This window comes from Pholcus phalangioides, unplaced genomic scaffold (assembly GCF_987345545.1).
Source record: "Pholcus phalangioides strain wild (caught in Gottingen) unplaced genomic scaffold, Ppha-v1.0 ptg000031l_1, whole genome shotgun sequence".
NCBI lineage: Eukaryota > Metazoa > Arthropoda > Arachnida > Araneae > Pholcidae > Pholcus > Pholcus phalangioides.
In genome coordinates, this window is record NW_028301621.1 from 5,598,507 (window position 1) to 5,625,808 (window position 27,302).

Genomic DNA, 27,302 nt, shown 5'->3' on the forward strand with positions numbered 1-27,302 from the left:
CCATCACATGAAAAACAAAATTCACTCACCACTTTACAGCGAATTAAATGGAGCACAACAAATGAACTGTAATAAATAATAATTACTAGTATTAATAATACTGATAAACCTTTTTATAGAGAACTTTTTTTATCTCTCTTTCATCCCTCCAAAGTGGTAGCTCTTGGCCTTGACAATGTTTATTTTTCAAGAAATTGCCTTCATTCACGGGAGCATGTTGAACACTATAGATATGCACTGAATCACAATCTTGTGATTCAGTGCAACAAAAGAAATTTTGATTATCACCCTTAAGTCAAAATTACAATTAAATTTTGAAAAAAAGACTTTGCTACTGCAACCAAATATAATTAATATTTTTAATAGTTAAGTACATCAATGTGTGGTTAATTTATCAGCAGGGATATGTCCACAATCACCTATAATATAAGCAATAACACGGCCATCAGGTCGAATAGAAAGCCAGGTGATACTTCCATGATGAAGAGAAAATCGCAACCAGGCCTCAGGAGGAAACTGCAGAGCTCTGAACAACAAGCAGCAACATATGTAAGAGCAATTTGAAAAAAAAACTTTCAACAAAAAAAAAAATTGTAATCAAAACAAAAGGAACAAGATAATAAATAATACCCCTAATATTTGAGAAAAAACTGAAAAGTTTAGCACAGTTTAACCCCACTGCAGTGATAATAACAACCGTGCAGTAAGTAAGCCGATTTCAAACCGTAGGCCAACTCTGTTGGTTCCTATTTTTCTTGGTTTTTTAAAGATTCCCTACACTTTAGTTGGAGAACACTCCAGCCAGAAATTCTTTAGAATGGGAGGGAAGTCTCACAGGTAAGGGTAAGTGATGACTTACTCACAGTGAGAAATGTTATATATATATTTTTTTGGTAAGGAGCCCCTACGATCCTGCTCTTCAACTTTGTTGGAAAGTAGGAATGTGTTCTCATTGCTCAGGAATGAGAAAGAACAAATAAAATTAGAAAACATGATTATTGCAATTCAAATACTATAATATCTTTCTGAGACTATAAATACTATGCGCCTTTTTTTTCATACATATAATCATGTTTATGAATCCACAGAAACAAAAAAATGAAATAATATACAAATACAAATACAACGCCACAACAGGCAAAATGCCCAACGAGGTGGCTGATAAAAAGATGCCCATAAAAATATGGTTGTCATATAAACAATACCAAAACACACTTATAAAAAACAAACTTATAAGATAAAAAAAGTTACATAATATCGAAGGTTAATCATAATTCTAATCATGTGTGGTGTATCTACCATAAAAAATGGTAGATACACCACACAATGATATTATTTCTAACAATTCTTGCCGAAGTACACCAATTTAAATTAAAAAAATTTTGTTTTTTCTTTACATAATTCCAATGATATTGAAGTAACTGGTATGGTATGCATGTTACTGATATGTGGTAAAGTTCATTATTAAAAAAGTTAGACTTGAACTTAATCCCTAGATACAGTGCAGAAAGAAGGCTGCTCTATTTCCAGATTTTGTGCATAGGAAAAAATTGCACAAAAACATAGGGGAGTTAAACTCCCTATGTTTCACTATAGCTATACTATCACTTAGCTAAACTGCACCAAGTATTTTCAATGCATTAAAATGTGTGGCACTAAAGTTCCCCTGATTAAAAAACAGAGGAATTATTTTTTGTATAAAGCCTTTAATTCTACGCCCTAATTACTGATTCTAAATAATATAGATTTGTGCCAACATAAATATCACTGAATTTCGACTTTACTTTTCATATTGAAATTTTGAGTTCGTTTTTTTTTTTTAAATCAAAACCCTATTAACTGACCCTATTAACTAACCCAATTAAATCTGTGAAAGAATAAAAATATGTAAACTATTAACTTATTTGCATCATTCGAAAAAGTGGAAAATTGGCCCATATCACCAAAAAATTTTTTATTGTATAAAGTTAGAAATATTTCAAAATTACTTACTTTGATCACTCACTTCATTGTCAGAAGATATCACAATAATACGTCTACGTTTTGTAGGTCTAATTACTTTTTCACTACTATTTGAATCAAACTCTTCCATTTTTATTAATTTTTTATTATTGCTTTTACCCAGAACAATACTTTAATCCATTTGCAATCATCACTTTCCACTAACTGCGTGCATAGGCGGGGAGATAGACTTGGAAGTCTGGGGGACAATGGTCATTATTGCTGGGGGTGCACGATGATGTCAATTCATATATACATTAGATCAGTCAACTCCACCTTTGACACTGGGGGGCAATGTCCCCCCCCATATCTCCGCCCATGACTGCGTGCTATGGCTCTGCACTCTAGTGTTTTGTTCATATGCATAAAAAACTAGCGCACATATATGTGCTTTGGTGATAATGGCCAGGAAATTTCCACACATAATATGTGCTTATGATGCAAATGGGTTAAGCAACATCATGCAAGTCGCACGTGCGAAACACATCCATTAATTGTGCAAGAAACAATATTATCAATAGAATTTGTTTTATGTAGTTGATGCTGAATGGCCCTTTGGAGATGTCTGCATCATTTGTGATACTGAGTTGAGCCCACTTTAATGGGGTGGGGTGGAAAGTCATAAATAAAAGCACTTTTCTCTATAAAAAAAATGTTAATCCATGAAATTAATTTGGGCTCAATGTCCTTTCATGTTACATAAGCACAGATTTTTGGTGTTTGTATTTTTTGCTAGCAGTTTATTCATTAATGCTCAATTAAATTTGAGCGATTAGGGGAAAAAGAGATGATATGAAAATATGCATTCTTAATGATTCACAAGATTTGTTTTAATTAATAAGTGGTCAGTTAATTTTAATAAAAAAAATCTGATTTAAATAAAAAAAAAACAGATTTCCTTATTTTGTTAAAAAAATCATAATTTTTTCATACACTGATTTTTGTACGATAACTCATAGCCCAAGACTTGCCAAAAACAGATCATCGTGGCGACTAAAAATTTGATATATTTTTTTTGAAATCTTCTCCGGCTGTCTTGGCTCAGCGTGGAGTCAAAAAAATTTGATATTGGCGCCTACAGTTGTGTAATTATTATCTGAGAAAAAAAATACACTTGACTCCTGATATATATTCGGTTTGCGCCTATATTTTTTTCCCAATTTGTATAGCCTGGCCATCATCTTATTGGTTCAGATACCGAAAACTAATCATCAACTAAACAGGAACTAAATATCAGGTAATATAAGACACTATTTTATTTAACAGAAGATTCATCCTCAAGTGTCCTACAATGTCTTAAATTCAATTTCATAAATAATTTCATATTCCAAGAAATAGAAATACTTATTTTTGAAAGCATTATTGGCAACATTACAAAATTAAAAATGTAGTTGAGTTTGAGAAAAATGTCAAATGAGTTTGACATTTTTTGACATGACAACCATAGTCGCCCAAACTTTTTGTTCCATCGCCCCCCTTCATCAGAAATTTTTTCCTCTCATCGCCTCCCCAACTGAAGTAAACCCATAGGATCCTATGTTAAATCAGTACGTTCTATTGCCCCCTTGGACCATTCCATTGCCCACCAGGGGGGCGATATTGCCCACTTTGGGAAACACTGGTTTAAACCATCAAAAACTACTATGTGTCGAAAACCTGCCAACCCTGATAAGAAAACAAGTTTTTGAAGAAATCAGGGAGAGGGGGGGAATGAAAAAAATAGTTTGGAAAACTGTTTTAAACCAGTGTTTTATCGATTTTTTGCCAGTACTTATCAAAATTCAATTTTATGCCTCAAAAATTTGTTGGGGAGTGAAAATACTCTCTCAAAATTTAGGTAATTTTTTTTGTAGAGTTATTTTATCAATCTCATTAATAAAAAAAATTGCAGTTATCATGAAAATACCCTTAAAATTTTGGAGAGGTGTGAAATCTTTTCAAAATTGTATTTTTGGATAACACTGGTTTAAACTATTGTTAAAGCTGTCAAAAACGTGTCTACCTTGCTTTCAGATATCTAGATGGATAGTTATTGGTTAAAAATGTGCACAACCTTGGTCTTCCATCATTATGAACAATTTAAAAAACTAATTTCAAACAGGTAATTGTTGAACCAGCTAATATTTAGAGAATCACAGTCCTTTACACTAGCAACTAAGCTAGCACACAGATGACTAGTGCTCGCAAACCACATGGCAGTGTACTTATTGTTCAGCCTGATACTATTTTCACAAACAATTTTTGTTTTTGTGGGCCAATGCTGTGCACCCATGATCTGAACTGTCCCAATATGATTAAGTTTTTAAACACGCACATTAGAGGGTATCACACATTGCATATGGACTAACAACTTTTTCAATGAAAAAAAACACAAACTATGATTAAAATGAACAGTTCACATTTTTGCTCTCACCTGCATACAAAATACCGTATCACATTGGCATGGCAAACAAATATTTCATAGCTATCAGATTTCTGGTCAATATCAGCTCGATGAAAGAACTTTCTGAAAGCAGCTTCAATTCTAGCCCCCTCTTCAAAAAACTACATAAATGGAACAGTGAAGAAAAATTGACAGGAAATAATGGAAGATAAATGCTGAAAATATGAATAAATATCTTCATTAGTATGCTGAGTAGAAGGCTTTAAACTAGAATATGAATAATACAGTGAGAAAGAGACTTCAGAAATAATTCAGTGAATTTCATTAATTTACTTCAGTGTTTCCAAAGCTTTTGATAGCTACTACAATTCCCTTTGCCTAATGACCATATACCTATGGGTGCCCCAATGACAATATCATTTGCAAGCATAGACTGAGTGGCCACTTTATTATGACCAATTGACAGTTTTAAGCAAATGAACTATGGCATCACACTGTAATTTGTTCTGTAATTACAGCATGTAAACATAATACTTGATCGAACTCAAATTTTTCAGTGCACATGATTCGGTCACGAATGTTTTAAGAGACTGGCAAAAAATTTAAAAAGAAAAAATTTTTTGATCAAATCCTGTATCATAAAAAGCTGCAAATTATTTTTAATTTTTACAGAATATTCCAATGGCTTTGCACAATTCTTGTATGAATTTTTGTGAAAACAGCATATATATATATATATATATATATATATATAGTCACTAAGATATAAATGTTTCTCATAAAAATTTCAAATTTTCATCTCATGTTTCTTGTTTATAACAGTGGAGTTTTCAACCAATTTCTAAGAAACTTATAGAAAATTTGACATCATACATTAAACATACTGTAAAGAAATTTTAAAATTTAACAATTTAGAGTATTTTAAGTAAATGATTTTTAATTACACATGCACTGGAAATATCAATTTATTTTTTAGTTCATAATACTTCATAATATGGTAGTCAGATATAATATGCAACATATATAAAAATTCCAGTTGAATGTAGTAAAAATTCAGAAAGATGCCGGCGATACAGTGAGCTGTAATTTCAGTTACTTGCTGAAAGTAGCTGGACGATAAGGGATTTTTCAAAAATCTATATTTCTATTATTTTCTATCATTTGATTATTTTGAGAGTTGTAATGGTATGGATCTGCGGAAGGGTAGAAAAATAACACCCCATTCAATAAGTGCTTATTGATTAATATAATTTTAATAAATAGTTTTCTCACAATATCCTGCAGTGGTAAAATGTTTGTCTTTCACCGTGAAGATTACCTTCAGGGTCCATGGGTTTGAATCAGAATTGGTGAAAAAAATGAAAAAACCAGGTTTTTTTGGTTTAAATAATATTAACATTAAAAACAATAAAATTTCTGAAAAATCATTCAAACTTATAATAATTAATTAAAATAAAATGTTTATTAATATAATTAACACTATTCCCATATTTAATTAATCAATAAATATTTCTTACATTTTAACAAAAACCAACTTTTGAAATTTATTTTTTGCTTAACTCAATGGATTACTTCGTGTTTGAAAATTCTTTTCATGTTATTATTAACCATATAATATAAAGATGTTTTTTCTCCAGTTACTTTCAGTATGCTTAATTAGGAAGCTATTTTGCAAAAACTATAATAAAAATTAGGTGAATATAATTTATTTAATGAAGCATAAATAATACAGATTACTTAACCATGATTTACGATATGCAAGGTGATTATAACTAAGGTTCTGATTTCAAAACACTAAAAAAGAATGATTGTCAGAATGACTTGAAAATTGACATGAATATGCCTGAAGAAATGGAATTTTATTAAATAAAGAGGGGAAAAAAATAATTAAAAATATAAAATTAATGACATCATCCAATATGTGGGAAATTTTCTCGTAGAATGGAAACAATACCCAGTCATGGCAAAATGATAACTTAATTATAGTGTTGCACGATTTCATAATTCATGGAAACATCACAAAAAGTGAAGTAATTGAACAAATAACTACAACTTACTCAAGAAATGTTGAATATGTTGTCTACCATGTTCTGGCTGGCTATGAGGTGAAAGCACAAAAATTCTTATTCAACAACAGATCAGAGTATGCCATGGTCATGATGTGGATGCGATTGCAATTCACCTTTATTAAACCAAACGCACCCCCACGTTAATATTCCCAAAGAACTTCTAACATATAGGGGATGCGCTGGAGATTGCAAGTAACCAATGGCATCACAATATTTTGAGGTGCCCTTCCCCCCCAGCCAGAAGTTGCAAGGGTTAAGATGCATCCTGTTATTGTCAAAATTGGTCTTCAGCAGCTGCTTTGTTGGTATTGCAATGTGCATGTTGATAGAAGTTGTTCTATCCACACACTGATGCTGTGGAAGTGATGAAATGATGTGGTTGCACAAAATATATTATACTGCTGGCCAAGTACAGCATCATCTACTTGCAATATTTTGCATTACTTGTACTTTTTCCTTTTGCCAAAGAAATTTCAATTTCTTCAGGAGTATCCATGCAAATTTTCAATTCATTCTGACCAGTTGTATATATTGTATAGTTTTGGAATAAAAACTTTAATTATAATGACTTTGTAGATAGCTGATTATTTTTCATAAATTTGTTACTACTATACAGTAGACAGTGGCGTAGCCGGGGGAGCGATTGCTCCCCCAATCGAAATTTTGCCTACATTGGCGCCTATTTTTCTAAATGACTTTTGATCTTTAAAAAACTTGAAAAATATTGACTTTTTCATTTTCCACCTTCATTGACTAAAATGATGAGTAAAGGAGAATAAAATCTACATGTATATTTGCGCTTCTTGCAGTTTCACAGTGATTGGGTTTGTACTAATCCTTAAGAAAAGAAGGAAAAAAGAAAGTTGAGGTTTTCATTACCATTTTTGACAATTGCTCTTCCTCTGGAAGCATGTTCAGATCAACCTCTGTTACCCACCTTTATTAAAGGGTAGAATCTTGCCCGCTTCTAGCTGTAACTTTTTCTCTTGCTATTGGTCGTTCTTGGTAGAGCTCCTAGAAATACCTTTCATAGGTATGAGGATATGGCGTTCACGAAATGCTCATTCTGTTCTCGAGGGCCACCAAGAGCATTGACTAAGGCACCTTTTCAAGAAATTAGGCACGGGAACCTATTGTGGACAGACCACTGAACCTATGAAGTAATGGCTAGGATTCAAGCTCCAAGAAGTACCGCCTTTTCTTTGGGTGCCTTAGGTAGAGCTTGAGCTCCTAGAAATACTACTTTATGTATGGGTGACTTAGCTAGATTTATAGTGCCTAGAAATGCCACGTTATCTGCAGGTGCCTTGGCAAGAGCTACTAGCTTATAACTTATGTATAGGGCAGTGTCAAAGACTAGGAAAAGGTGGAAAACTGCTATGAGCTTTTGAACCCTAAAAAACCCACGATGTTGGGGCCAAAAGGGGGTTCTGGAAGAGTTTTTCTTAAAGGTGGGTAAATAAAAACTTATAATCTTGGGTCAATAGCGCTCTGATATGTAGAGAATAGTGTAGTGTCTCTTTTCTATGAATCATTGTTTGTTTCATCATTATGCATATGCAGCAGTGTGCCGAATCGGAGAAATTATTCCCTGGAAAAAGTTATGGGGCCGGTGTGTTTGTTAACTCATGACACGTATATCTTCCCTCCAATTAATCCAGTGTTTCATAAACTTGTGGCATAAAAAGGGTGGCAATGAGCCACGAGCACACACACTTTGAGAATCCGTTAATATTTCTGAAATAATATAAATGCACTATATATACTCATCGCTTTTTAAAGCAGAATTCTGGGCGTTATTTGTTTCTTTATTTTCCACAACAACACATAGGTCGTCTTACATGCAGGGTCGTCTTACGAGCATCAAAGGGACTTTTCTAAGGCCCTCTACCTGTTCAGAAATTCCTGCCTAGCAGTTCACTCTCCAAAAATGTCAACTGGATCTCATCTTCCTGAAGTCCCTTTTGCACTTGAGATACCTGGACCAGGCCTTGAATTGCTCATGTATTACGAGGAAAGTTTAAAAGTAACTGAAAATACATACATAATAGCATTTCAGAAAAACAGATAGTGTCCACGAAACGTTCCGTCTACTCTTAAAAAATTATCTAGTGTTTTTCAATTAGCGCTTATCCGAGGGCTTATGGTATTTTCTAATATGAACTATGGTGTTGTGAGATTTGCCAGCACTTACCCGAAGGCTCTCTGGTCAAATTACGAGGGGAAAACTCCAAGAACTTGTTAGTCCAGAGGGTTCTTAAACTGTGCGTCACCAACCTTTGCCGGGGGTACTGCGGAGCATCCCAAAGATTTTTCAAAGAGATTCTTTGTTAAACTGCTCTGGGGAGCTGCAGGCAAACATTGATTAAAGTAACGGGGCACAGCGGATGGAAAAAATTTGAGAACCTCTGCGGTAGTTTGTGTACAATTCATCACTCATATATTTTCATTCTAATCTGATTTGTCTTAAAACACATTGTATGAATTTATTTCACAAGAAATACATATACTATGCACAATGCATTTTCAAGTTTTTCAACTTCGAGCAGAACTCCCCTTTAAATAGTATCTCCACAGGAAGTAGGTAGATAATAAAATATAAAAAATATTTCAATCGATTTATACACCTGCAACTTTTACTTTGATTCAGAAGATGAGCAGTGGCATTACAAATACGACTCAGAGATACTTTAATAGATTACTGATACATTTCTGGCACACACTAATTCGCTTGAAGCAGTGGTTCCTAAACTTTTTTGGATTCAGGCCACCCTCTACTTGTGTATCTACAATCTAGTAATATATGATAACCACTGCGATCGTGTGGGCATCATGATAGATTCATCCCAGTTTGAACCCCACTAGTAGCACAGTGGCAGTTGACTGAAGCGAGTCTTTTTTTTTTTTTTTTTTCAATTTCTAGGTACGAATGCGCTAACCGATCTTTCGTTTCGAAAGCCTTCCCGCAGAAAGCAGGCAGGCTTTCACCGTGGTATTTGCATAACACGAAACTTCAGGCATCTGCCACTTTACTTCTAATATGGAAGACAGGTGGCAAAACCATGCATAACTATGGCATCATATATACGTTATGGTCACGTACATTGGCGTACGCAAAGGGGGGGGGGGGTTCTGCATACGCCTATGGTCACGCATAATATAAGAAAGAACTTTCCGGCATGCATTAATTTGTTAGAAATTCCATAAGACAAATGTCTTGGAAGTACATGCACAATTGAGTAGAAGTAGTGCACATGTGATACGTGCTTACGATAAGTGTGTTACATGATAAAAGCGATTAAATGGAAGCATGAAGATTACTCTGTACTGTCATATCTCGGAATAATTTTAGAGAAAGAGAAAATAATTTTTTTCCTTTTTATTTTATATTCTCCTATCATTTTTTATATTTTAATCTAAATTTTTTTCCAACTACCTGTTAGGGTGACTTCCCAGTTGTTTTTGGTGTTTGCATTTGTATAAATACACAAAACACAAAATGGAATTTACATTTTTTTTAAATTAATTAAAAAATTAAAATACATCAATCAATTGAAAGGTAATTAATTTAATTTGAAAAATAACATCCACTGAAAACAAAATAAATCTGATTTTTTTTTTAAATTGGGAAATTTAAAGTTCTTTCCACTAATGCATAATTTTAAGTTTGCGCCTTAAGCATGAACAGAAAATGGCGCCTTTCACAATTTCGCTCCCCCACGGACCAAAACCTGGCTACGCCACAGACAGTAGAACCTTGATTAACTGGGCTTAGTGGTGAAAGAATAAAAAAAAACAACTATTGAATATTAAGACTGGGAGATATACAGTAGGAGATGTGCTACTTCTTATGGGAATGAAAATGTCTGTGAAGTAATGTAAATACTAGTGTGTACACTGGTCTTTGTCCTTTAGGGACAGCTGGTGTCTATTGGATTATAGGACCACCTGCCCCTAGCATGATGGTGTCACTACTGTTTCTGCTTCTTTGTGAAAGGAAAAAGAAATCCTGTGAGATAATGCCACTACATTTAGATGTGATGCAATCCTTATTCATGAATTTGCTAAAGATAGAGCATCAGAAAGTAGCCAAAGGTTAGAAAATATGATTAGGATGAGAAATTTTGGCTTCTGTATATAACTTTAAATAACTAAGATATTTCATTTGAAAAAAAATATATATATATATTCAGGACACTTTCATGGGACTTTTTGAAAAAAACCACTTATACCAACTTATGCCATTTAAAGATATACCATCAGAATGTACCCTGCGAATATAAAATGTGGTAAAAATGAAAAATTTTGGCTAATAAACCAATATGATGTTTTTCAAGGAAAAAAATATATATTTAGGCCACTTTTATTTGATTTATAAAAAACCAAACAACCCTGACACAAGCTCCAAGGAAAGATTGAGATAGTCATTGTCTTTTTGGTCTAGGGTGTTCACCCGGAAAGTAATAGGACGTGGGTTCGATTCACCGCAAGTGCAGATGAAATTTCTCTCTTTCCTAAATATATCTTTGCATCAGCCAGCAGTTAAAAAAACTTCGTATGGACAGCGGAGAGTGACAACTAAACCTCTTCGGTGTAACTTCAACCTCTGAAAAAACTAAACTGTCTCGCGACAGTCCTGGACAGCGGATAAGATCGAGCCGCCCCTGGGAGAGGGACAGTGCTAATAAGATAATACCTTACATGAGGCTTTCAAAATATCTATAGTAAAGCACACTTAAAAAGAGCTTCAAAACTACCAGTAGAGTAGATAATTGTCCAACAAAATTTAGCAAATTTTTTATGAAAAAAAGGAGTAAAAGATTCATACAGGATAGTTCAGACAAGTGGTTTTGAATCTCGCTGCATTTTTTTTTCACACAGGATTTCTAGCGGTGTGAAAAAATTGCAGAAAATAAAATGGAACAACTCCTACTCACTGCGCTTGAAACCCACGCTGCTAAAGAATAATTCTTTGAACCAACTCTGATTGGAAATTCGTTTAAAGATAATTAATAGTAATAAGATTTTTGGCTATTCGAAAAACACCTGCTGGCAAATTTACTATAAATTAAATTCAATAAATTTGCCAAGACAATCGTAATCAATCATTTTCAGAATTTGTAAATTACAGTTATTATGATGGATATCAAAACAATATAATAGTTGTTATAATATATATACTTAGTTTTTTACTATATAATTAGTTTTAGTAAAATTTTTTGCAAAATTTACAGATTGGTTTTGGTTAATGCCGAGGTGAAAAAAACATGAAATGAGCTGTAATTACAGTTTACTGCCAATGATCATTAAAATAATCATAACATGTGCACTCGATGGTGTGTAGGAAATTAGAAAAATTCATGAACTTGAATGACTAGTTTTTTATTTATGATTTCAATTAGCATCAGGATCGTTGTGATTACTAAATGACAAACTTTCAAATGTATAAAAAATAAAAAATTTGCAATTTTACAAATTTTCACAAAAGTTGCTAAATGTCAGTTTTTACCAAAGCACTTGGTAAAAGCCTGAATGTATACGTTTACAAGCGTTTTTCGAGCTTTACCAACACGACTTGGTGAATGAATGTGAGTCATCGGAGCAGTCAAAGCTTGCCAATGTGCCATTCGATGTTTAGGAGAAATTGTGATGCTAGTGTGAAGAAATGTCTTAACTTTATCTGTTTTTAATGTTTTGCATCATGTTACACTTCCTTGAATAAATATTTTTTAACTAATGTATTTCAAGAGGCAGAAATGCAGAAGTTCTAAGCTTGTGTTAACAAACTTTGAGGGACTCAATGGAAGAATATTGAGCATTTTCGGATTGATTCTACTGCAGTATTGACAATATGAACTTTACAATAAAACAGAATAAACTGTGGAACGTGGAAAGTAAAATCAATGTAAGCCTCTTTAAGCAGGTCACTCACCTTCATCTCAGCTTTGAAGCGTCCGATCGGAGGTTCAGGCGGTATTGGTGCACCTTCACACAGTAATTCAGTGGTTATTAAAGGGGTATTAGGAAAATGTTTTCTGATAAATGTGGTAGTTTCTTGAGCTCTTGTCATTGTAGACTGAATTATTGCAGAGTATTCAAAATTCAGTTCTTTTAATCTTCTTCCTGCACATTCGGCTTGATATTGCCCTAAATAAAATTGCAACAAAAAAATATTCAAACACTATTTTTAAACATAGGTTTTTTTCACATATGCTTTGTAGCTTAACAAAAGCTACAAATATTCTTGAGAATTAGTTTAAAAAGATTCGTTTCATGCTTTTAATAATATTTATTCACCTAAAACCGTAAGTTTGTGCTGGCTGTCATTATACCCTTTCATATTATACTGTCCATGTCGCACAAAGAACAAATGCCTAGTAGCAGTTGGACGGCTTTCCTTCGCATCTCCTCCATCAGTTACTTTATGATCACGTGTTTTGGCAAAGTTAGGTCTCATTGATTCTCTTCTGTAAGAAAAACAAACAGTTTAAATAAAAACTTATTTTGAGTAGCTCAGGCAATAACGAATCTCAATAAATAGCCAGAGGACTGACTATATACATTTCAAACTGACTAGAATTGCACAAATCAAAATATTAATTTTTTTATTGTTAAGAACAACTTCCAAACCTCCCACCTCCCATATAATTATGCGAATGACTTTCTATTGGTAATATCTTATCCAAGCACAGATATACTAGCTGCTGGAGAAACCGTGAGACACCCAAGCTCTGTCGCAAAAAGCAACGTAAGCACTTTGCCCCCCCCCCCCCCCTATGCTGGAGAGGGAACAAGGCCACTTGTTCCAATCCACAATCAGTCAAAATTAGATTCTGCTTACACATCCATGATTTCTGCGATGCGATGCAAAATGGTGAATAGTATAAAGCAGCTAGATGACAAAACTGTGGATATTCAAAGTCAAGTTTTTACAGATTCAGTTTTTTTCCACGATATCGGGAAGGTTTTACAATTTGAACGGGCGTTCCAATCCTTTACGATTTAAAAAAAAAAAACATGCATTCGCAATATTGTAGGAACAAGATGAATTTATGCCATATAAATGCTATCGTTGAATGCCGGCCGATAGCCGCGAAAGTACCGCAATTTCCCGTATATAGAAGGAAGGGAGAAAATCTGCAGGGTAATAAAAATCCGAAATTTGAAACTTCTGTACAAGACCCCTCATTCAGGGAAGCAACCAAATATCCCTCATCTTATTCTTTAACAACCAGCGTGTATATCAATACATTAGTGTACAAAGTAGTAAAATCAGTTTTTCAAGGTACATGATACACGGTAAAAAGAAGGGAAAAAAAAAGGAAGGGAAAAAAGTTGCGATTTTTCTCTCAACTTTTTTCTTAGAACTAGGAAAGAACATGTCCTGGAGGACGCATGAACAATATTTTTACGCGTCCTTTTCTGAAATTCCGGGTATTTGACGCGTCAATGGCATCTCTGATGCTGATGCAAAAAATTATCGAGTACGAACTTGAAAAAGTCCCTTTCATATTGATCTCTATTTATTTTCTCAAAAAAATCTAGGCTTGTTAAAAATCTAGTCTCGGAAAAGTCATCTTTGTCATTTTTTGATAAATTTCAACATTTTTTTTCCCAAAAAGTTTTAGACATATGCAAATAATAAGCCTTCTCTACGCCAGATAGCTCTGCTGACACTGTGGCCATATGTCAGCATGCCATATGCTGGATGGGTTGCTCGGTTCGGTTCACCTAACAGAATCACCTCAGATCAAGGTGTTCAGTGTGAATCTCTTTTGTTCAAAGCTCTAACCAAGTTCTTGGGAACCAATCACTAGAGGACCACACCATACCATCCAGAAGCAAATAGTCAAGTAGATCGCTTCCATCGATTAAGTCTGCTATCAAGGCTCATGCAACTAACAGCTGGGTAACAGTACTTCCTATGATTCTATTAGGTTTTCGAGCCACCTGGAAGGAGGACTTGCACGCTACAAGTGCGGAAATAGTGTGTGGTGCACCTATTAGTTGGTTTTGGAACGTGCTGATGAATGGCAGCGCTTGTTGTTGAGAGAGGAAAGTTTTTATATTAATTTACTATGCAGTCCAGCCGTATACATTTTAAATTAAAGATATTTTTATAAAAGGTGTCACTCCTTCTGCCATCTATACCCCCTCCTAGCCAATAATAATAAATCCCGGTACTCTGACAGACACTCACTAATATCCGCTTTTACCTGATTCGTTCCCACCGACAGGATTACTCGCAAAGGCAACTTTCTGCAATGAAAAACATCTCGAACATTGCTAATCTTCCCCCCAGGAAGAGGTGCTTGAAACCCCGAAAATCTCTACACACTCTGTTCCCTAGTTTCCTAACCATAGAATAGTCTATGATAAATCCCTCTATACCTTATACACGATCACCCATTCACCCTCTAAACTGTAGTTGTTCATGGAGGACGATCCTTCCCTGACCTTCGTAGAGGAAGGCCGCACGATTTTTTTGCTCTGGCCGACGCGCAAACCGTCACAACGCTAGTGCCGCGTATCTGCTTCACCCCCGGGTAAAAAATTTCCCTTTCTACGCCAGCCAACTTTTCTCGTGGTAGCGAAGCGTCATAGCCGGCGGCATCTTGATTTCCATTAGCATCATACATTGCAAGATCAAACAATTAACTATGCGGTATTTCGGCAAATAATAATAACCGTTGGATTGCCGATTCAAGTGCTCGCCCAGCTGACTTGAAGCAAGCAGATCGAGGTTGCAGTGTCCAGACGACCGAAGTGAGCAAGACCAGTGCAACGCCAGGAGATCTCGACAACAGCATCACAGGGCCAGAACTACAAGATCCCGGAAAAAATTGATCGAACAATTATTCTGTGTGTTAGTTCTTTTTAGTTAATCAATGTAGGAGTACTTTGGGTCCCGGAATATATTCAGGTTAGTGTTTTACATATATATATATATTTTCATATCGTTTAGCCAAAACGTTTTCTTAACGTTTTACACGTGCCATTTCGATAAAGGTCTCATAGTTTGATCAGATTTTATTTATTTATTTATTTTTTAATCCTCATGCCACGTGTATTTTTATACATTTCTCGTCGTTTAACGTAGCCACGTTTTTGTGTATTTTCCCCCTAGCGCCATTTTTTTTTCTTTGTTCAGACATCCCTCCATTGGATAGGTAGCTAGTATTTTGTACTTCGCTGTAATTTTTTTTCTTTTCGAGTTTTTCTGTCCGCTCTCGTAGTTGAATAACCATTCCGTAGTACTTCATGTAATATATATATATATATATATATATATATATATATATATAGTGCACGTTTTTTTTTGTTTGTTTTTTTATTCTCTTAGATTTTAGATAGTTTTATACAATATTTCTCGAAATGGCATTCTTTGATATTTTCACATGCACATGCCGAGCCACACACTGTTCTTAGATTTAATTTAATTTTCCACAGTTCGTATTTAGTGCGAGGTCGTATTTAGTAACACACAAAACTGACATGTCTTTCTCTCTGAGACTATCACTTGACGACCAAGACAGCCCGACGGCCAATTCCTTGGATGATGTCTCTACAACGGGAAACGACACCACCTTCCCCGACACGCTCGACACAACAATGAATGAATCCGACAAAACACCCAAAGAGTTGATAGATGAAATTAGGGAGATCTGCTCTGGGAACAACAACTCGGAAGAAAGTCGCCTGACCAATATTTCTATTGAGGTTCACAAACTGTTAGACAGCCTAGAGTCCATGATCATCAAGCTCGAGCTGACCAAAACAACACAAGCGAGGAATACAATGGACAAGGACATCCAGACAGACTCTTTTCTCCATGCCTTCGCCTCTACCCAAACCCTACCCTCCTTCACATCAATCTTTAACGATATTCCAAATCCTATTTCCACACTTTCATCTGAAACCCAAACATCTCCTCTAGCTGTTTCTCAATCCCAGCCTCTCTCCACTACATCCACATCCACCAACACTCCACTTCCTTCCTCCACAACACTTTCTTCTCTCCCTGTTACCTCCACTCCCAACCCATCTTCCTCCGGCTCCTCTCATTCTTCTCTCGATCCTCCTCCCAGATCATCTATTATTCCAAAATCCTATGCTCGTACCACCTCCAACACTCGTCCTTCTCTTGACCTCCCTCCCCATGCACCCTCTATAATCCCAAAATCCTCCTCTTGCACCTCCACTGAACCTTCCTACCGCCGCCTTGGACAACCTCTTAATATCCCACATCCTGTGCTTTACATCCTTCCCCCTATCAAAACCCATCAAACCCTGTTAAAACCTCGCAACAAACTCTCATCTAAAACCACTAAACTTTCACAACCTGCAATCAAAGCGCCCTCAACTTCAGCTAACCACCCTACCTCTTCAACCTCTGCTCAAAGTCCTACCGCTTCAACCTCTGCTCAACATCCTATCACTTCAACCTCTGCTCAACATGCTACTGCTTCAACCTCTTCTTCCAACACTGTTAACTGTTGCACTGACCCCCCTTCTCTACCTCAATCATATGCTCAACTTCTCCGTCTTAACAGACAGGTATACACCCTCCTGATACAATTCAAAAGCCTGATAGACGATGAGCACATACACAACGAGCAGGCCAAGCTCAAGGCATTCCTGAGAGCTAAAGTCGATCTACCGGCACACAACATCAACATTCAAAAAGTAAGACCGATCAGGAGTGGTATAGCTATAGACCTACCCATTGAGGAAGACAAGCACCGGCTCGAGCAACTACTAAAGAAGCTGACACAACACAACTCAGAATGGCAGGCGAATACCCCCATGACAACACAAGCAAAACTCATCATATATGGCGTTCCAAGTAATACAACTGACCAACTAGTTATTGACGCCATATCTACAATCGCGCTGGCACCCGGGCAGATCAACATAGATTCTAGAATCTCGGCCAAACCAGACACAACACACATTGTAGTGGCAGTCCCTGGTAGGGTACTAGAACACATTCTGCTGGCAAAATCACTTTTCATACACTGGGAAAGTTACCGAGTGCGCGAGTATCTTCAAGTACGACGCTGCACAAGGTGCCAATCCCACAAACACACCACAGGCCAGTGCCAGTCAGAAACACCATATTGTGCCACCTGTTCCGGTAGGCACAATACTTACACATGCACGGAGGATCGTGTCAGGTGCATCAACTGTTTAATGAGCAATGACGACCACTACACAAAATACCCGACAGGACACAGAGCATCATCCCTGACATGTCATTGCTACAGGGCTTTAACCGAATGGCTGAGGAAGAAAATAAACTACAAATAATTCCCTTAATATTTTAAATAAAAAATTCCCTCAGTACAATTGGCTACTACAAAACTAAATCCGAAATTTAAAAACGAGCTCAAATAGAATGCCAGATGTCATGTCCCACCTCTTTCCTACACAATTAATTAATAAATCTAGCATTAAACTAATCCAACTTAATTGCGACCACACGAAAGCGGCCATGGATAAACTTCCAATAATCTCAAATAAATATCAAATCGACATATTCCTCATCCAGGAGCCCTACATCTACAATAAAAGAATACCCAATATCCCAAAATCATGGTCGGTCTGGCTAGCAAAAGAAAATAAAGCCGCGATAATCTGTCCTAACCAAAACATAAAACCAATTTTAATAGAGACCCTTAATCACACAGTCGCTGTTAAACTTTCTTTCGAGCCTCTTACTCTGATTTCAGCCTACGCCCCTCCCCATGGTGACCTGAAAGAAACACTCCCTGAAATTGCAATTATCCTCGATGCAATCAAACCGGAACAAGCACTGATCGGGTCTGATCTAAACGGGCAAAATCCGCTGTGGAACTATCCAAGGCTTAACGGTAGAGGCAAAGAGATAGAGCAATTCATTGGCGGACATGATCTTTTTCTCCATCACTCAAACTCAGACCCACCGTCATATGTCCATGGTGACAAAAAAGGCTGGCCCGACCTAACTCTCACAACAAACACAGAAATAGTGCAATGTCTAAATAGAAATATAACAACAGACTTCTCAGCCAGCCTTCATAAATACATTCTGATAGAACTAAACATCTCTGCCAACGCTACTTCACTCACAAGATTCAAAAGTAAATTTGGTCTCTCTAAACTTAACAAGCATCTCAGGGACATCCCCAAATTAATAACTTTAATTAATAATTGCCACACCTCTGAGGATCTCAACGCCAAAACGGAAGCGTTGGAAAACTTAATTTTCCAGGCTTGCCATAAATCTCTTAAAAAGAAAACATCCAAACTTAATATCAAAACCTCCTGGTGGACCCCCCAAGTAAATGCCGCACAAAATAAACTCAAAGCTCTACAGCTTAGAACACAAAAAGCCTCCCCAGGTGAAAAACCCAGACTTTATATAATATTTAAACGTGAAAGAGCAAAATTTTATAAATTAATTCGCAAATCAAAAAGAGAAACCTTCTGAGACTTCTGTAATAAAGCTTCTAATCCTTATGGTAAACAATATAAAACAGTTAAATCCAAAAGTACCATCCCCTCCCAGCTTTTCAAACTTCTTGGAGAAGATGCACAAGGAACCCAAAGAGATTTTGCTAATATAATTCTGGAAAAACTCTTTCCCACACCACCTAACACGTCCTCGCACAGAGCACGAACACTATGACATCGTCGAACTACAATGACCCTCCATTCAGTTCGGCCAAAGTGGATAGGATTATAAAACTGATCCCGACAAACAAAGCCGGTCCTGATAGTATTGACGGCCCGATAATCAAGCATGTACACAAACAATACCCAACTCTTTTCCTCACGCTGTTCAACAAATGCCTCGAACTAAAAACATTCCCCAACATCTTTAAGATAGGGCAAATAATACTCTTTCAAAAACCAGATAAAAAACCAGATGTAATAGACTCGTATCGTCCAATAACCCTTTTGCCCATAGGAGGTAAATGTCTTGAAAAACTTTTGACTCAAAGACTCAACTTTCACCTGGAATCTCAAAACTATAACTCTAACCTTCAATTCGGCTTTAGGTCAGGTAATTCTATAGATGATGCCCTCAACCTAATACTCACTAAAATTAACGAATTCAAGAGCAAAGAACTGGACGTCGCCTTTATAAGTATCGATATTAAAGGAGCTTTTAACAACCTGACCTATTCCTCAATAAACCAAGAACTGTCCAAAGCTCCCCTCCCTAACAATATTAAATCAATGTTTTCGGACCTCCTAGCAAATAGACATGTCTTAATCACAACACCGGAAGGCCTGGCGGTTAGAAAACAGGATATTGGCTGTCCACAGGGTTCGTGTAGTGGACCAGCTTTATGGAATCTTGTGGCCAATCAAGCCCTAAAAATCCCCCTCCCGGAAGATGCCCATATCCAAGCCTTTGCTGATGACTTTGCCTTTGTGATAGGGTCAGTAAATGTATCACAGCTAGCGACAAAGGCAACTAAAATTCTTAACGATTTTTCGAATCGGCTTAATGAACATAACCTCAAAATCTCAACAGAAAAAACACAATTTCTCTGTTTCACAAAAAATAAATATCCCCCTAGGATCAAAATTAATGGTAAAAATATTAAATGCGTAAACAATCTCAAATATTTAGGCGTAACCATCCAAAAAGACCTCGGCTGGCAATCACACATCAATGAACGCAAACTAAAAGCGACTCGCTTTCATTTTAAACTAACTAAAATAGCAGGAAAATCCTGGGGCATCTCACAAAGCATTAGGAACACTATCTACAAGATGGTGGTCGAGAGATTCTTGGCCCATGGCACCTCAGCTTGGTATAGGCATCCAACCAAAAAAACACAACAGGCTTTAGATAGTGCACAGAGGAAATTTCTTTTAACAATAACCGGATCCTATGACACAACAGCTACGCTCGGACTCCAAGTGATCACAGGCAACTGCCCACTACACCTAAAGCTCCAAATGGAAGCAGTCTACACAAACGCAGCTAGGTTTAGGAAAAACATTCCACCAGAACTTCTAGACTTTGACCCCAATAACTTTGAAGCACGGGAGCATGGCTGGCACCACCACCCCTCCTGCTCAACTATCCCCAATCAAATTTCGATTGACGGCCACGATATAAAACTAGCAAACACCCACATATACACAGATGGCTCCAAAACCGATGAAGGCGTCGGGGCAGCCTATTGTGTATACACAAACAATACAGAAAAGCAAACGTGGCAAGCAGCGCTAGATAAAAACAATAGTAACTTCCAAGCAGAATTGTTAGCGATAGAAGCAGCTGCACAATATGCAACGGGAGCAGAAGAGCGAGTTTTAATAATAACTGATAGCCGCTCCTCCCTTCAAGCACTTCTAGATCCAACAAATAGAAACACAATAGTACGTGTATTAAGGCGGCGTCTATTAAATAACCCAAACATTTTCCTAGGTTGGACCAAGGCCCATGTAGGTAATCTTGGAAACGAGAGAGAGCAGACTCTCTAGCCAAAGCTGCAATCAACTGTGACAATAAACTTGATAACCCTTTCCCACTAACGCTCCTGAAGCGACAACTTAAACAAGCAACCCTCCAGAAATGGCAGCAAATTTGGGACCAAGGAACAACAGCTAGGAAAGTGCATGAAATTGTCCCTCGAGTCACGTACAACACACTAAACTGGAATAAGGAGGTGACTATCTTCATAACAGGACACGGCCCATGCCCTATATATCTACACGAACGGAAACGCCGCCGAACAGACAAATGTGCCTGCGGTATGGTGGGTACTCCTGTTCACTATGCAACAGAGTGCAAATTTACAAAACATCTACACATGTACAAATATTCCGAAAACAATAGAAAACAATGGTTCACTCAAATAATCAAAAACAAAAACACAGCAGCAAGGATTACAAGCCTTGTCAGATCTATACACGCCAACGAAAAACAAGAAATCTGTCCACCAGATTTATAAAATAATGTTTTAAATATTACAAAAATAAGTGGGAGAAAAAAAACCAGAAATGGATAAAAACAACAACAAAAATCATATCCGCATGACTGCCACTACTAATACATGATATAGCATGTACTAACGGGACCCGAACAAGAATTTTTATGACATTCCCGTTACAATGATGTAAATGTGATAACCACAAGTGTCCTTCATGCCGCTATTCTAGCTAGGGTGCTAGGCGAGACGACATAACCATTACACATGTAGGTAGTTTATATTATATATATATATTCATTTTTTAAAAAAATATAAATATAACCAGCCAGATCGAGTCAACCAAGACTGAAGCTGATCCTTAGCTAAGGCTCTCTCCAGACAATCCCCCATTTAAATCAAGCCCACATTGCTCACCAAAATAGGTTTAGGACGAGACGGCTCGACCTGGCAGTTATATATATGTATATAAATGTATGCATTTCTCTTTCCTCCATTCAAGTTGTCCATGCATTTCATGTCCACAACACACGTGCATACTCATATTGTCGGATTCATGTTGCTCACCGAATAAGGTGCTAAGCGAGATGCCACGGGTGCTCCCTAATTGTATATATTCCCCCACACAATACTTCTATTTTGTATATTTTCATTAAATCCACCAGAGCGAGTGAACTCAACCCAATAAAACTGATGCTGGCTTCTAGTCGCAAGTTATCAAACCCATTTGCTCACCAATAAGGTGTTAAGCGAGATGACTCGCTCCAATGGATATATATATATATATATTATTTCACAATAAGATTCTCATTTCTTTTTCTTTTTGTATCCTGTGTATATAATATGGCAAGTGTAAGATAACAGATGAGATGGCTGGGGGGGGGGGGGCTCAATTGCTTTTAAAACATACCTCCATCCTAATATGTGTACATTCATCTTAACTAAACCCCGAAACTTCTCCAACTCCAAATCCCATCTCGTCTGTAATCACCACAAAATTTGTTAATCGCGACAGTACCCAATTGTCCGGGGGAAATATGTTGTAAAAAAGTTTGTATGTTTTTTGTTTTTTTTTTTTACACTAAATAAAGTGTTCCAGACTCTGCCACGAAGCTGGGCTGGAAGAGATCTCGGCAACGGGATAAGTCCAGTGGCAAAGTTCTGGCGTTCATTCAGTTGTTCGTGGAGATTGCTTCTTCATCGACAAGTGGCTCCGTAATAACCGGGCCCTTCAAAACCCTAACTCGCTCTCGTAATGCTTCGACCTAGAGTTCCAACCTTGCCCTATCCAAACACTCCTTACAGCTGAAACTGTTAGCTATTATACCCCTAGATCAGGGAAACCTCCCGTCTCAAACTCTACACAACACTAGTCGAGGCAGGGCCATATTTGTTTTTGCCGCCTGTGGGCTATACAAATTTTGCCGCCCCCCCTCCCATTACAGTAACTTTTTTACCCCCCCCCCATGACATTACTAATAAATCATAAACAAACAAAAAAATGGTACTGTATATAGTTGCGCCTAAATTTTACTTTTCTGCCCTGTATTCGTATTCTATTCCGATCCATAACGATTGCCATATAATGGAGGGGGGTGCTCAACCTCCGGCCTGCAGGCTGCTACACATAGATGAAAAACACTGATAAATTTAATTCCAATGTATGATGCATATCATACATTCGCATATGAAATTATCTCAGCACCATTGATTGGTGCTGAGATACTTTGTGCGTACTTGGTTATATAGTCTAGCAACAAAATTAATAATGTATTACATTTTCTATTCTATACATATTATCTTTAACCGCGCGTCCTAAAGTGTATTTTGAAATAATGAAATGCTTTCCGCCAGTGGTTTGTGCACTCGTGTGATTTGAATGTGCTTGCATTACTTGAATATACAGATTGTGTCCCACAATCGCCTGACGGTTTTCAAATGGGGAATAGCAAAAAAACAGTGACAGATATTTTTGCGAAATGTAAATGTGCGAAGTAAGGAATTTCAGCTACGTCATTCATGTTTCAAGGGATTGTATATTTATTAAAATAAAATGAAAAGAATTTACTTTTTATATGGAGCACTTGTGCCCAGAAACCGAATTAAGAAGTTCTTGCCCTGTCTCTTCTGATGCCAACGAAGAAATTTTCACGTTTCTAAGTGCAATATTCGCAGAGATATCTGAATTCCAAAACTATCAAAAATTCATTGTCTATTAGTTTTTGCTGGCTTTTTTTACCCCAACTTTCCTCCGTTTTTGAATTCAAATATCCCAGTAAATACTTGGAAACCAGGAAATTCTTAGTAATTAAACTGTTTTTGTTCCCTCCATTTTTGTTCTTTGTCATATGCTACTTTTAACATTGAAAGCTATAGAATAAAAAAAATAGTATAGATCAGCAGTTTTTGACCCATGGAGCCCTTTCCGGTACATAATTTCTATGACCAAGCCCCATAGGTCTATTTGTTATTTATTCATCAAAGTTACTGCTTTATTTTTATTATTAAAAAATATTAATAATTATTTTCTTCAAATTTACCTGGGAGTTCAAACGAAGCCCTCGGTGGTATAGATTATGTAAAAAATTCTTTAAAAAGTTAATTTAGTATTTAAAATATTAGAATATAATACATATTTTACAGATTTTCTGCTGTTACACCGAAATCAATTTTTACGAAAACTTTTTACACGATATTCAAAAATGAGCCACGTTTAAAATCAGTGACCAAAAATACATCACGAAACTTGGCATGTTCATCAGTTTCACGACAATTTTCCAAAATTTCAATTCCACAGGTCTGAATAATCAAATTTATAAATAATGTTGAATTATAAGTATAAACTATTCTATTCGAGTGCTCAATTCTTTACTAATTCAACATCTCTTTCTATGACACCAAGAAAAAATATAAGATCAACGTGGGTCAAATATATAACATGGGCTTTATAGTATGTGGTGCTGCTGAAAAACTTTCTTACAGGAAAGATGGGTTTCTCGAGGACAGATCTCAATGACGTCACAAATCTCAGGAGGAGGCTGTCTGCTCTAGGTGTTGGTACAAACACCTCCCCCATAGAAAGCCCTCCAAAGAAGATACCCCCCTTTAGGGGGATGTCGGCAGAACTCGTCTCTTTTCCAACACCTCCAGTAACTTGAAATGAGTGCTGCTCTTTGCTTCACTGGACGCCTACTCACCCTCCCACTTCTTATTGTGACAATACTATTTAGGAAGGTGGTGTATAACACTGTAAATAGGAAGGTTAGACAATCATATATATTTTTTTTACTTGAACGACAGTCTGTGTGGAGAAAAAACAGAAAATAAACACAAATAAACAATATGGTTTAATAATTATATATTATTTACTATAGAAATGACACATGGCACTTCCACACATTTGTGAAACGTGAATTAAAAAAAAGTTTTTCTCTCCCCTCTTTTTATGTTCCGAAATTCGTTGCCCCTCCGAATTTGCCGCCCTGGGCTATAGCCCGCTCAGCCCCCCCCCCGTAAATACACTACTGCAGTCGAGGTTGAGGCATACTAACACTATTGCTAAAACTAGATAATAATAAATAAAAATAGGAAAATGAGAAATGTTAACAAGAAATTAAAACAACGAAAAATACATTACAACACAAAATATACGTAATAGATTGTACGAAAAAATTAAGTAAAATAAAATGCTCAACACTAAATCACGAAGAAAATGTATATGTGTATAAAGAATACAACACTCTAAAGTATTACGCTACAAAGTACCATTAGAATTAGCTGACTACCTATTCACTAACCTAAAATAATAGGACCAAAAAAAAAAAAAAAATTACTGAGAATACCCGGGGAATAGTTTGCTAGCACTAATGCCCAAAAAACTCACGCAATTTTATCAAAGAAACGGGAAAAACACGAAAAATGGTGCAAAAAATTGATTATTGACAAAAACGAGCAACGGTCATAAACCTGGCAAAAGTGCACTAAAAATGAAACTAAAATTTAAGAGAGAGAAACTAAAATTTAAATCAACCAAAAATACGAAAGAAAATTAAAAAAGTTGAGAGCAATAAGAAAAACACTTATCTTGCAAATTCAACAATGGAAGTCCAAAAAATTCTTTGACAAAATCAAACTAAAGAGAATAAACTCACAAGCTAGAAAAATAAAGAAAACACAGCAATGTTTGATCCAAAAAATAAACACGCTAAATAAAACCCCTGAGAATGAAGAAAAACACAAAATAGCGCACCGACAGCACAGCTTCAGCAATGGTTTCGGATATAACTACCGCTATTGGTCGGCTAGCGGAGCGTGATAAGAACATGTCAGCTTCCTACCACGGCCAATCTCAATACTATCTATTATGTCAAAATTAATAGAGAAATGGATTAAACAACAAATTAATTCTTATTTAAAAGCTACTAATTATTACTTGCATTGTCAATTTGGTTTCAGAGGAAAAATAAACACTGAAATGGCTACAACTAAATTTGTGAATTACATATCAAATTGTAGCAAGGCATGTGATGCATTTGCCAATTAGGATATTTTATTTGAAAAACTAAAAAATATTTGAATGGAGACCTTCCCTTTCACTGGTTTATATCTTTTATTACAGATAGGAAACAGTCAGTAAGAATTAATAAGAGTGTAAGCAGGCATGCCAACATTGGCTTATAGCTTGTCAATAGTGATGAACGTTCAACTTTGCCATGGGGGGGGGGGGGGTATCCCCCCAGGACACATCATAATCATAGTACAATAAAAAAAAATCACTCAAAAATTTAATTTTTAAAAACAATTTCAATTGAAAGTTCATTAAATACAGTATACAGCACCTAATTGGCACTGGAACCTAGAAGGCTCAGGCCACATAAGACCCCTGCCACCTCCCGGAGCAACTTTCAGAGGTCACACAGAGTCCCTTAATAATTCATGTAATCAATGATGAATATTCAATGCAATCTCAAGATGCATATGCAACGTCCCTTATGGGGGTTGCTTGCCCGGTTAGAAATATCCAGTAACTGTAGTAGCAAACGACAAGTGGAAAATTATCACAACTAAACTTTCGCATGAAAATATTTATTAAGTTCGGGCATTATTACACAATTTTAACGCAAGATTATTCTACATAAAACCCTCTATTCGATATTGAGAAAGGAACCCTCTCACCAGTTTATGGTCAGTCAATAATCAGTCTCTTATTTGCCGGTCGGGAAGCCGTGGTTGACAGTCACTTTGGTGCAGTGTAGTCTGGTCAGTACCAGCGGAGATCTCTCAGTTGGAGAAGGGATCTTGTCGATCAGTTCCAGGGTGCCTCTCGGTTGAGGGCCGGGTCAGCTCCATGGGGGCCTCTGGGTTGAGGGCTGGACCAACTCCAGGAGGGCCTCTCGATTGAGGGCCGGATCAGCTCGATGTTACGTTACTGCACGTACTTTTAGACGAGGCCAGCTGCTATGTTATTTTCCGTCCAATACCAGCAATGAAGTTTTTTCAACTATGAAGATAAAATAATGTTTTGGTTCCGGACCTGCCGGAAAACAAATTCAGACACTTTAAACTATTTCATTCTGAATAACTATTGGATCATTTTCCCAGCCTAAGGCCAAATGATGTGGTAGCAAGACGGAGAACCGTCCAACTAGAGGGTTCTAGTTTGAATGAACAAAACAAAGGAAGAGAAGAGTTAGCCAAAGAGGGAGGAATTTATACACCCATTTCATAAAATTTTAGGACCACACGTCCTCGCAAGGCCTTTTCACCTCAACAAAAATATCTCATTTGCATACTCATGCGTTAATAATTAATAAACATCACAAAGAAAATATCACATCAGAAATTTGGCAACATCACAAAACCCAGAGAGCTGATCAGACTCTCCCGACTATGTAAACATTAAACAAATAACACAAA

At 36.5% G+C, this 27,302-nt stretch overlaps 1 protein-coding gene across 3 annotated transcripts in view; it reads right to left on the reverse strand.

The window, feature by feature from the left end:
* Positions 1-345: 345 nt before the first annotated feature.
* LOC149067035 (serine/threonine-protein phosphatase PGAM5, mitochondrial-like) overlaps positions 346-27,302 on the reverse strand; it is a 38,505-nt gene continuing 11,548 nt past the window's right edge. For all 3 annotated transcript variants that reach the window (XM_089252902.1, XM_089252904.1, XM_089252903.1), the window contains exons 3-6: positions 12,751-12,920; positions 12,386-12,600; positions 4,415-4,545; positions 346-526 (exon numbers count right to left, since the gene is read on the reverse strand). In XM_089252902.1, the coding sequence (XP_089109028.1) occupies positions 376-526; positions 4,415-4,545; positions 12,386-12,600; positions 12,751-12,920 (667 nt within the window). In that variant the 3' untranslated portion in view covers positions 346-375. The remainder of the gene's footprint in view (positions 527-4,414; positions 4,546-12,385; positions 12,601-12,750; positions 12,921-27,302) is intronic.